The 11672-nt window shown below is 40.5% G+C and overlaps 1 protein-coding gene across 1 annotated transcript in view; it reads left to right on the top strand.

Annotated features, from left to right (window-relative positions):
• nr0b1 (nuclear receptor subfamily 0, group B, member 1) overlaps positions 1 to 9424 on the top strand; it is an 18114-nt gene extending 8690 nt beyond the window's left edge. Inside the window, exon 2 of the mRNA XM_020530665.2 lies at positions 9000 to 9424. Within this exon, the coding sequence (XP_020386254.1) occupies positions 9000 to 9274 (275 nt within the window). The 3' untranslated portion in view covers positions 9275 to 9424. The remainder of the gene's footprint in view (positions 1 to 8999) is intronic.
• The last annotated feature ends 2248 nt before the right edge of the window (positions 9425 to 11672 follow it).

Genomic DNA, 11672 nt, shown 5'->3' with positions numbered 1-11672 from the left:
GAAGGGTCTAGGCCCAAAACATCAGCCTTTCTGCTCCTATGATGCTGCTTAGCCTGCTGTGTTCATCCAGCTCTGCTCCTTGTTGTCACACATTTTTATAATGTGTATCCATTACTTAGATGAAGTGAGCAAAGGCACTGGAACCAAATTTGCAGGTAGGTAGGAAAGCATGTTGTAAAGCAATGTACAGATGGATATAGGTTGATAAGTGGGCAAATGTCTGACAGATGGAAGAATAATGTGGGAAAATGTGAGGTTGTTCATTTTAGCAAAAAGAATTAAAATGCAGAGCCTTACTTAAATGAAGAACCATAGCAGAATTCCAAGGTGCAGAGCAATTTAGGTGCTCTAGCGCACGTATAACAAAAAGTTGGTACGCCGGTACAGCAAGTGATGAAGAAAGCCAGTTGAATGTTATATTTTATTATGAGAGGAACCGTATAAAGGAGGGATAATGTGCAACATTAATAAGGGCATTGAAGAGACCACATCTCAAATACTGTAAACAAGGGGATCAAAATGATTAAGAAAAGATCTAAATGCAGTAGAAGCAGTTCAGAACTAATTTATTAGATTGATACCTAGAGTAAGCAAGCTGTCATATGAGGAAAGATTCCACAGATTATCCTTGCTTGCTGACTTCCCTTGATTTCTTGAGAGACCAGAATACTCCATAACACAGTTTTGGAAATATTATACAATAGTGCTTTCACAATCTTCTGTGGTAGAGAATTCTATAGAACTTTCGAATGAAGAACCTTTCCTCATCTGAATCCTAAGTCATTGACTCCTTGTCCTGAAACTTCCTCCTTGTTCTAGATTCCACAGTCCTGTCAATCCTCTTCATATTCTTGAACATTTCAATTAGAAGGCTTCTTATTATTCAGAACTCTGAAGAATATAGGTCAATGTTTCTCAACCTCCCCCCTCAGGACCATGTTATCCTAGGAAATGATCTGATGTATTTAGCTATACTGCTTCCAATGCAATGATATGGCTCCCTAAATATGGAGACCAAAATTGCACACGACATTCTTGTTGTGGTCTCATTAAAGCCATATAAATTGTAGCAAGACCCCTTTACTCTTGTGTTCCAGGACCCTTAGAGTGAAGGCCAACATATAGTTTCATTTCCTAATTGTTTGCTGTGCTGGCATGTTAATTGTTTGGTAATATTGGTATCCATTGTTTGCCTACACACACGTTTCTCTGAAAATTAAGATTTGCTAGTTTCATGACTTTTAAAAGTATTCCCCTTTTCTATTTTTAGAACCAAAGTGAATAACCTCACGTTTTCACCACTTATATTCCATATGCAATCCTGTTTCCCATTCATTTGACACATTTATTTCTCTTTGCAGCTGCTTTGTATACTTACCAAAGCTTGCATTTTCAGCTGGCTTTGTATCATCAACAAACTTAAATACATTATGGTCTGCCATTTGATCTAAATCGTTAATATAAATGGTAACTAGCTGAGATTCCAGCACTCAGCTTTTCAGGTTTTCTCCAGTCACAGTCTGCCATCTTGAAAATGTGCCATTTATCATTATCTTCTGCCTCCTGTGCCCATGCTATTACATTATCACCAACTCGCTAACTCTTTATTAACCTTTTTGTGTGGCACGTTGTTGAATGCCTTTTGGAAATCTAAGTTTGTAGTTTCAACTGCATCCATTGGTTTGCTTATATCCACCCTCCTGTTTGCATGCTCAAAAATCACAAACTTGCCAAAAAAAAATTCCTTTCGTAAACTTGACTTGTTGCATTTAGTACTTTCTTAAGTACATTGTTAAGACTTCCTTAATAATAGACTCCAGCACATACCCATACATTATGCCTTGCTTGGTGGTCTGTTATTCTTTGTTTTCTCTCTTCCTCCTTTCTAATACAGTGGTGTTATATTTGCTGGTTTCTAATCTGCTGAGATGATTTGACAATCTAGGAAATTTAGGAAAATCATAGCGAGCACTGTGTCAGCAGCTTTCTCTTTAAGAACCAAGCCCATCGCATCCTAAGAATTTATCAGTTTTTAGTCCCTTGAGTTTCTCTAGTACTTCTTTCTTGATTTGGTTACCACAACCTTCCCACTCTTATTACCCTTAGTTTAACCTCGATTTGTAATTTGTAGCTTTTTTTTACTGTGAGGACAGTCACAAAATTTCTGTTTGCTGTCCGTGACATTTCCTCAGTGGCCATGATCTTTTTTTTCTCTGTCTCTACTTCTAAGGGATTTACTGTAGTGACTCTCTTCCTTTTTAATATATTTGTGAAAGCTGCTATTTATTTTTTAATATTCTTGGATCATGTGTTTCATCTTCTATTGTTTCCCTTTTTAACCAACTGTTTGGTAACCCTTTGCTGTTTGATAAAATATTCTCTATCCTTTGATCTATCGTTATTCTTTTACTGCTATTCCTTGCAACATTATAATCCTCACCTTCATACCTCATACCACCCTTAGCAACCCGCTTAATAAGCCTCAGATGGATCTAAGTCAGAGCTTTTGTTTTTAAGTAGATTGTGTTTTTATGAACATTTTCAATTTTGGTAATGTTTGCTACTGTTATTTACTCTCATTTTTAAATCTATTTTAATCCAATTAGCCTTAGTCAGCTCTTATTAATTTACTTGGTTTAATTTGAGGATTCTTGTTTGTGATTGAATATGTTATTTTCAAACGTGATGGGAAATTCAACTGCATTATGATCCCTAGGTTATAATGGATCTTTTGCTATGATGTTACCAATTAACTCCGCATTGTTGCACAGACTAGACCTAAAATAGCTGTATCCCTTGTTCTCTCCACAACATATTTTCCAGGAAACTGTCACAAAATTACTTTACAAACATCTTCAAAACCATGTTTATCAACTAGATTGATCCGGTCTTCATGAAGATTAATGTCCCACATAAATATTACATTATCTTTGTTAAAAGCTCCAATAATTTCTTGTCAGTACTCTGTCCACTGTTGCTAATGGCCCTATAAACTATTAGCATTTTCTGACCCTTGCCATTGCTAATCTCCACCCATAACCTGATTCTACTTTCTGACTTTGAGTTAAGACCCTTCGTCACAAATGTCTTTGTGTCATCTTTTATTTTCAGGAGCACCATCCCTCCTTTTCTGTCCTGTCCTATTGAAATGTTATCTGTCCTAAAGGAATATTTATTTCCTAACTTTTGTCACCTTGTAACCATGTATCTATATCTAAATCATTTATCTCCATTCATGCTACTAGTTTATCTAATTTATTGAGGATGCTCCACACATTTAGATAAAGTGACTCAATTTTATTTTTTCAGTACCTTTTTTTCCAAGGATCTTAATCTGTGGTACACAAGTACTGTTAAATTCTCTGTCCCTTTCTGGCCCATTCAACTTTATCCACATCAGTGTACTTTTCTGTTGCTTCAACTTTTACATTTAGATTTCTAAACCTCTTTTCAGCCAAATGCTGCTCCCCTCTGTTAATGTAAAGCTATTTTCCCGACTCTGACCGTATTTGCTCATGCACTCTTATGTTTGTAAACTCAATGTATTTCTGTCACACTCTGGTTATTGTGACTATGCCATTAAACTGCCCTGTTACCCTGTGCTTTTCTTTCACATTCAAAGTCTTCCTTCACATGAACATTGACCCATCTCCCACCATCCCTTGCCCCATCACCACTGCCATTTAACTTTAATTTAACTCAATAGCTCTAGTTGTGTGACTTCAGTAGGTTCAGGCGACCATCTCAATGCTCCATCTTGCTCATAACTGGTGCCAGTACCCCATGAAATTCATTGCTCCCACACCAGCCTTTGAGCCACGTATTTGGCTTTCTGATCTTACTTATCCTATGCCAATTTGTTTGTGGCTCATGTAGCAAAGCAGAGATTATTATCTTAGTTTTGCTTTTTTTTAATTAAAAAAAAGCCCGTAGCAGCATAACCTCCTTCTTGGCACTTCTGTGTTGTTGGTATTCACTGGATCTGTTCGCTTCCACTTGAGTTCCTTTCCAGGCCTGAAGTGGTATCCTCAGCCCCTGCGCTAGCAGTCAACCCCAGCCTTCAGAACGCATGTTCTTACCTGCAGAGAGCTGTGTCTACGCAGCCAGACAGACTGTCCATGACCACATTTCTTTACAACACCACACTTAACATTTCAGAAACTGAAATGATTTTACTTAACCTGCAGTGATATGGATTTTGCTTCTGGCAGGGTATTTTGCCTGATGCAGCAATGCTTATCTTATTGCCTGTAACATAAGAAACCAAGATATAAGTATCATAGCATTAAAGAATCCAGACATTTAGTACACATAGAATTAGAATTAGGTTTATTGTCACATGTACTCAAGTGCAGGGATACAGGAGAACAGTGAAAATGTACAAAGTCGCCATTCATTGCACCATCTTGGGTACAAGGTACCAAGGTACAAAATCTTAGCAAAAAAGTAGAAAAATAAAGAAATAAGTTGTAAGTTGTACAGTATAGTCCTTGTCAGTATAAAGTATAAGAAATAAGTAAAGTTAAAAGTTCCAAATTATAGCCCTTCTTTACCTAAGGGCCAGTAGTCACCCCAGCTCCTCGGAAGCCGCGTTAGGGAACCGGAGCTGGAGCTGGATGAAATTCGGATCATTCGGGAGGCTGAAGGGTAATTGAGAGGAGTTACAGGGAGGTAGTCACACCTCAGGTACAGGAAAAAGGTAGATGGGTTACAGTCAGGGGACGGAAAGGGAACAGGCAGACAGTGGCCGTTCCCCTCAATAACAAGTATACCGTTGTGGATACTGTTGGGGGGGATGACTTACCAGGGGTAAGCCATGGGGTACAGGTCTCTGGCACACAGTCTGTCCCTGTTGCTCAGAAGGGAAGGGGGGAGAGGAGGAGACCATCAGTCATTGGGGACTCCATACTTAGGGGGACAGATAGGAGATTCTGCGGGAACGAGAGAGACTCGCAGTTGGTATGTTGCCTCCCAGGTGCCAGGGTCCGTAATGTCTCAGATCATGTTTTCGGGATCCTTAAGGGGGAGCGGGAGCAGCCCCAAGTCATGGTCCACATAGGCACCAACGACATAGGTAGGAAAAGGGATGGGGATGTAAGGCAAAAATTCAAGGAGCTAGGTTGGAAGCTTACAGCCAGAACAAACAGTTGTTATCTCAGGTTTGTTACCCGTGCCACGTGCTCGCGAGGCGAGGAATAGGGAGAGAGAGCAGTTGAACATGTGGCTACAGGGATGGTGCAGCAGGGAGGGATTCAGATACCTGGATAATTGGGGCTCATTCTGGGGTAGGTGGGACCTCTACAAATGGGATGGTCTACACCTGAACCAGAGGGGTACCAATATCCTGGGGTGAAATTTGCTAATGCTCTTCAGGAGGGTTTAAACTAATTCAGCAGGGGAATGGGAACCTGAATTGTAGCTCCAGTGTACAGGAGGTTGAGAGTAGTAAGGTCATGAATAAGGTTTCAAGGTCGCAGGAGTGTACCAGCAGGCAGGAAGGTGGTTTGAAGTGTGTCTACTTCAACGCCAGGAGCATCCGGAATAAGATGGGTGAATTTCCAGCATGGGTTGGTACCTGGGACTTCGATGTTGTGGCCATTTCAGAGACATGGATAGAGCAGGGACAGGAATGGTTGTTGCAGGTTCCGCGGTTTAGATGTTTCAGTAAGATCAAGGAAGGTGGTAAAAGAGGGGGAGGTGTGGCATTGTTAGTCAAGGACAGTATTACGGTGGCAGAAAGGACGTTTGATGAGGACTCGACTACTGAGGTAGTATGGGCTGAGGTTAGAAACAGGAAAGGAGAGGTCACCGTGTTGGGAGTTTTCTATAGGCCTCCGAAAAGTTCCAGAGATGTAGAGGAAAGGATTGCAAAGATGACTCTGGATAGGAGCGAAAGTAACAGGGCAGTTGTTATGGGGGACTTTAACTTTCCAAATATTGACTGGAAACGCTATAGTTCGAGTACTTTAGATGGGTCAGTTTTTGTCCAATGTGTGCAGGAGGGTTTCCTGAGACAGTATGTAGATAGGCCAACAAGAGGCGAGGCCACATTGGATTTGGTACTGGGTAATGAACCAGGCCAGGTGTTAGATTTGGAGGTAGGTGAGCACTTTGGTGATAGTGACCACAATTCGGTTACGTTTACTTTAGCGATGGAAAGGGATAGGTATATACCGCAGGGCAACAGTTATAGCTGGGGGAAAGGCAATTATGAGGCGATTAGGCAAGATTAAGGATGCATAGAATAGAGAAGGAAACTGCAGGGGCTGGGCACAATTGAAATGTGGAGCTTGTTCAAGGAATAGCTACTGCATGTCCTTGATAAGTATGTACCTGTCAGGCAGGGAGGAAGTGGTCGAGAGAGGGAACCGTGGTTTACTAAAGAAGTTGAATCTCTTGTCAAGAGGAAGAAGGAGGCTTATGTAAAGATGAGGCGTGAAGGCTCAGTTAGGGTGCTTGAGAGTTACAAGTTAGCCAGGAAGGACCTAAAGAGAGAACTAAGATGAGCCAGGAAGGGACATGAGAAGTCTTTAGCAGGTAGGATCAAGGAAAACCCTAAAGCTTTCTATAGGTATGTCAGGAATAAAAGAATGACTAGAGTAAGATTAGGGCCAGTTAAGGACAGTAGTGGGAAGTTGTGCGTGGAGCGCGAAGAGATAGGAGAGGCACTAAATGAATATTTTTCGTCAGTATTCACACAGGAAAAAGACAACGTTGTCGAGGAGAATACTGAGATACAGGCTATTAGACTAGAGGGGATTGAGGTTCATAAGGAGGAGGTGTTAGCAATTCTGGAAAGTGTGAAAATAGATAAGTCCCCTGGGCCGGATGGGATTTATCCTAGGATTCTCTGGGAAGCTAAGGAGGAGATTGCAGAGCCTTTGGCTTTGATCTTTATGTCGTCATTGTCTACAGAAATAGTGTCAGAAGACTGGAGGATAGCAAATGTTGTCCCCTTGTTCAAGAAGGGGAGTAGAGACAACCCTGGTAATTATAGACCAGTGAGCCTTACTTCAGTTGTGGGTAAAGTGTTGGAAAGGATTATAAGAGATAGGATTTATAATCATCTAGAAAAGAATAATTTGATTAGGGATAGTCAACACAGTTTTGTGAAGGGTAGGTGGTGCCTCACAAACCTTATTGAGTTCTTTGAAAAGGTGACCAAACAGGTGGATGAGGGTAAAGCAGTTGATGTGGTGTATATGGATTTCAGTAAAGCGTTTGATAAGGTTCCCCACGGTAGGCTATTGCAGAAAATACGGAGGCATGGGATTGAGGGTGATTTAGTGGTCTGGATCAGAAATTGGCTAGCGATAAGAAGACAGAGGGTGGTGGTTGATGGGAAATATTCACCCTGGAGTTCCGTTACTAGTGGTGTACCGCAAGGATCTGTTTTGGGGCCACTGCTGTTTGTCATTTTTATAAATGACCTGGATGAGGGCATAGAAGAATGGGTTAGTAAATTTGCGGATGACACTAAAGTCGGTGGAGTTGTGGATAGTGCGGAAAGATGTTGCAGGTTACAGAGGGACATAGATAAGCTGCAGAGCTGGGCTGAGAGGTGGCAAATGGAGTTTAATGCAGAAAAGTGTGAGGTGACTCACTTTGGAAGGAGTAACAGGAATACAGAGTACTGGGCTAATGGTAAGATTCTTGGTAGTGTGGATGAGCAGAGAGATCTCGGTGACCATGTGCATAGATCCCTGAAAGTTGCCACCCAGGTTGATAGGGTTGTTAAGAAGGCTTACGGTGTGTTAGATTTTATTGGTAGAGGGATTGAGTTTCGGAGCCATGAGGTCATGTTGCAGCTGTACAAAACTCTGGTGCGGCCGCACTTGGAGTATTGCGTACAGTTCTGGTTGCCGCATTATAGGAAGGATGTGGAAGCATTGGAAAGGGTGCAGAGGAGATTTACCAGGATGTTGCCTGGTATGGAGGGAAGGTCTTATGAGGAAAGGCAGAGGGACTTGAGGCTGTTTTTGTTAGAGAGAAGAAGGTTAAGAGGTGACTTAATAGAGACATACAAGATGATCAGAGGATTAGATAGGGTGGCCAGCGAGAGCCTTTTTCCTCGGATGGTGATGGCTAACACAAGGGGACATAGCTTTAAATTGAGGGGTGATAGATATAGGACAGATGTCAGAGGTAGGTTCTTTACTCAGAGAGTAGTAAGGGCGTGGAATGCCCTGCCTGCAACAGTATTAGACTCGCCAACTTTAAGGGCATTTAAATGGTCATTGGATAAACATATGGATGATAATGGAATAGTGTAGGTTAGATGGGCTTCAGATTGGTTTCACAGGTCGGCGCAACATTGAGGGCCGAAGGGCCTGTACTGCACTGTAATGTTCCATGTTCTATGTTCTATGTTCACACTGGGCTTTCCCCACGAGTGCTTAATCTCTCTCCCGCATTGGACTTGATCTCTCAATCCCAGCACTGGGCTCGATCTCTCCTACACTGGGTTCAATCTGTCGCTCCCCACACCTCTGCCCTGCCGTCTCACCACCAACAGCCATGCTCTCTCTTCTGCACTGGGCACGATCTCTCGATCCAGGCTCCATCGATGGTCTCTTAAAGAAATTTCTTTGAACCTCTCCTTTCACCGTCTTTGGAAAAGGTATAAATTCATGATCTGTCAATGCTGATTCACCAAACAAAATAAATAGATTTTTGATTCAGTCAGAACCTGTCATTTTTTTAAAGTGAATTCTATAAAATTTCCTCTTTGCCCTCTGTGTTTCAGTATCAGCGCCTTCCCTTTATATTTAAAATATGCTAAGATGATGTAACATACTAATGTATGGAACAGACTAATCTTGACAAGGTGCATGCTACATTTGCTTTTGTTTTAAATTTTCACAATCGAAAGGTGTGCAATGAGAATGTTTTAAATAGCTCAATGTAAGTTTAGGCCCATTTCAAGTTTGTGACTTATCAATGCTAGTGTAGATTCCTCATTTCTCCGGTGCCAAAATATTGCTGTGTTCTTTTTCTAGAGCTCCCGGGACTGCACTGCACAGAATACATACAGAGCCTTCAGCAAGAAGCGCAGCAAGCTCTCAATGAATATGTGAAAACCATGTATACACAAGATCAGACTCGCTTTTTCAGCCTGATCATTGCGCTTTCCATGCTGCGATCCATTACAGCAGGTGTTATTATTGAACTCTTTTTCAGACCCATTGGTAATGTCAATATAGAGGACAAGTTACTAGACACACTGTGTGCCCACAGCAAAACTCAAGCTGCAGGGAAAACGAACGCATACTAAATATTGACATTGGTTGATGTGAATATGTTGTAAAATAGACTAAGTTATTTGTGTTTTTGCAGACAGTATTTTTGTAAAGTATATAGTATATTGCTAATCTCAAATTTAATGTAAAATTTATTCTGAATAAATGAACATTATCAAGATCGACTGAGCTCTCATAAACTTGTGTAATTTTCCAATATAGCATTTTTTTATTTATTTTAGTATGAGAATATTTAATGTCGTATGATAATATTTACCAAACTCCTCTTCGTATCGTTTAACCATTATCTTGTTCATGGCTTTCCCAATAGACTGTGAACATGACACTTTATACTTTGTATCTCAATAATAAAAGAAAGTGCAATTGTGTTGGGGTTAGTTTACAGTTGATGGTCGATAACAATGTCTTAGACAAGGTGTTTGATTCATTTTTTGTCAGAGACGGACAACTGTGTATTTCACGTTCTTAAGGTGTCCAATTATATCAAATTTACAGCACAGGAAGAAGTCACTCAACTCACCAGGTTGATCTTTGGATATTTATTCTCCACCTGAGCTCCTTCTGATATTACATCATTTAATTCTGTCAGCATATCACTCCATTCCTGACTATATCACATGCTCATCAAAGCTGCTTTGAATTTAAGTGTGGTGATGTGTAAAGGAATGTAACAGCCACAAACCAGTACCACAGACAGCAACAACAAGGTTAACAATTAATTGATGTGTTTTGGTGTTAATAACGATGAGATAAAGATTGATCAGGATACCGGGCAAACACTATGCTTTTCTTTGACTAGTGCCATGGAGTTTCTTGCATTTACCTGGATAGACAAATAGCATCAAATTACATTGAAACATCTATCTGTGTTGCATAGAGTAGATTATTTGGCTAATCTCTACATGGCTTGGACCCAGGAAGTTTCGACTGAGGGAGGTGAGTTTAGACTTTATGCAATCATGTAAAACAGATGCTGACAAGTGTTTTACGTCTCTCATGAGTTTTACTTCCACTGATTTAAAATGCTACCAATTGAGTGAAGCAAAGACATGAAAATGAAACATATGCAGTCAATGAACACCAGTTTTAATTTAATTTTATAGTTTTAAATATATACAAATTTGCTGCATAAAAGGAAAACTATTGTCCCTATGTTTTTGCTAGCGTTTTGCTGGAGCTGCCCTGTTCTTGTCCCAGAACTCTTCATTTTTGCCTCAAATATTTTTGCAATTTTCCATCAATAAGTGCAATGATCTGCTTATCATCACTGTCCCAGCAAAACAGTCCATGTTCCATCAACCATCCACACATAGACTTTTTCCTCACTTCTGTCTTCATTGTTTGTTGTTACACTAATTCCTCACAATAATACAATGTCGATAAAATTCTCAAATGCAAAGTATGGATTCTTATTCCTAGCATCATCTTAATGAATTCAAGCTTTACACTTTGGGTATTTACAATGGGTGTTCAAAACTATACATAATATTCTAAATACAACCTAAGCAAATGTTACATATAAATTTGTTTTCACACCTTTATTGCTGTGTCCTATCCCCCTCTATAACATCTAAAATGTTGGGGTTAGGAGTTTATGGCATCATGTGTTCACATTCACAATTTCAGGTATTTATGTATTTGAACTTCAAGTTGTGCTGTTCATCACTGCCTTCATAGTGTTTTTACATTGTTGTTTTCCACAGTGTATATGACCCATTTAGACACAATATTGTATTGCACACACAAACTATCTGCCCGTTCCATTAACCTGTTTGTATTTCAGAAATCCTTTAAAACTTCTCCCCACTGTTGGCCAAACACTTTTTTTTGTGTCATCAGCAAATTTCAAGATTAGTTTGTTTAAGCCAAACTCAAACAATTGATATGAGGCCAGTTCTAGAAATATGAGTGCATAGGAATTGATCACTGCATCTAAATGGGGAGGCCCAAGAGATAATAGTTTAATTACCGTATTGAGTGGTAAAAGGGAATGATGAAGATGGGAGGAATGGGGTGGTGTGACATACCAGAAGAGGTCATGTTCTGGTCAAGAAGGGGATCTTTTTGGAAGGAGGTAATTTTTTGGAAGAAGTAATTGGAAGACAGTTAGCAGTGGGTGAGAGTGGGTAGTGGTCACCAAGAGGCAGTGATGTGATGACTCCACATTTAGTTAAAATGTTATGTTTCTGGCAGCAGCCTGCACATTAGGTTGTATGTGAAATAACAAGGTGTAGAGCTGGATGAACACAGCAGGCCAAGCAGCATCAGAGGAGCAGGAAGGCTGACGTTTCGGGCCTGGACCCTGTACAGTTGGCTTTCTCAGCAAGCCAATCATGCAGCCTCAAATGGGTACTGGGCTGTTTTTTCCGGCGCATGCAAGAAGTTTAAAACCTGCTTCAGCTCCCACTGAAT

This window comes from Rhincodon typus, chromosome 11, assembly GCF_021869965.1.
Source record: "Rhincodon typus isolate 14 chromosome 11, sRhiTyp1.1, whole genome shotgun sequence".
NCBI classification, from domain to species: Eukaryota; Metazoa; Chordata; class Chondrichthyes; order Orectolobiformes; family Rhincodontidae; genus Rhincodon; species Rhincodon typus.
The sequence above is the reverse complement of the archived record's forward strand: the minus strand, read 5'-3'. Positions and strand labels throughout refer to the sequence as shown.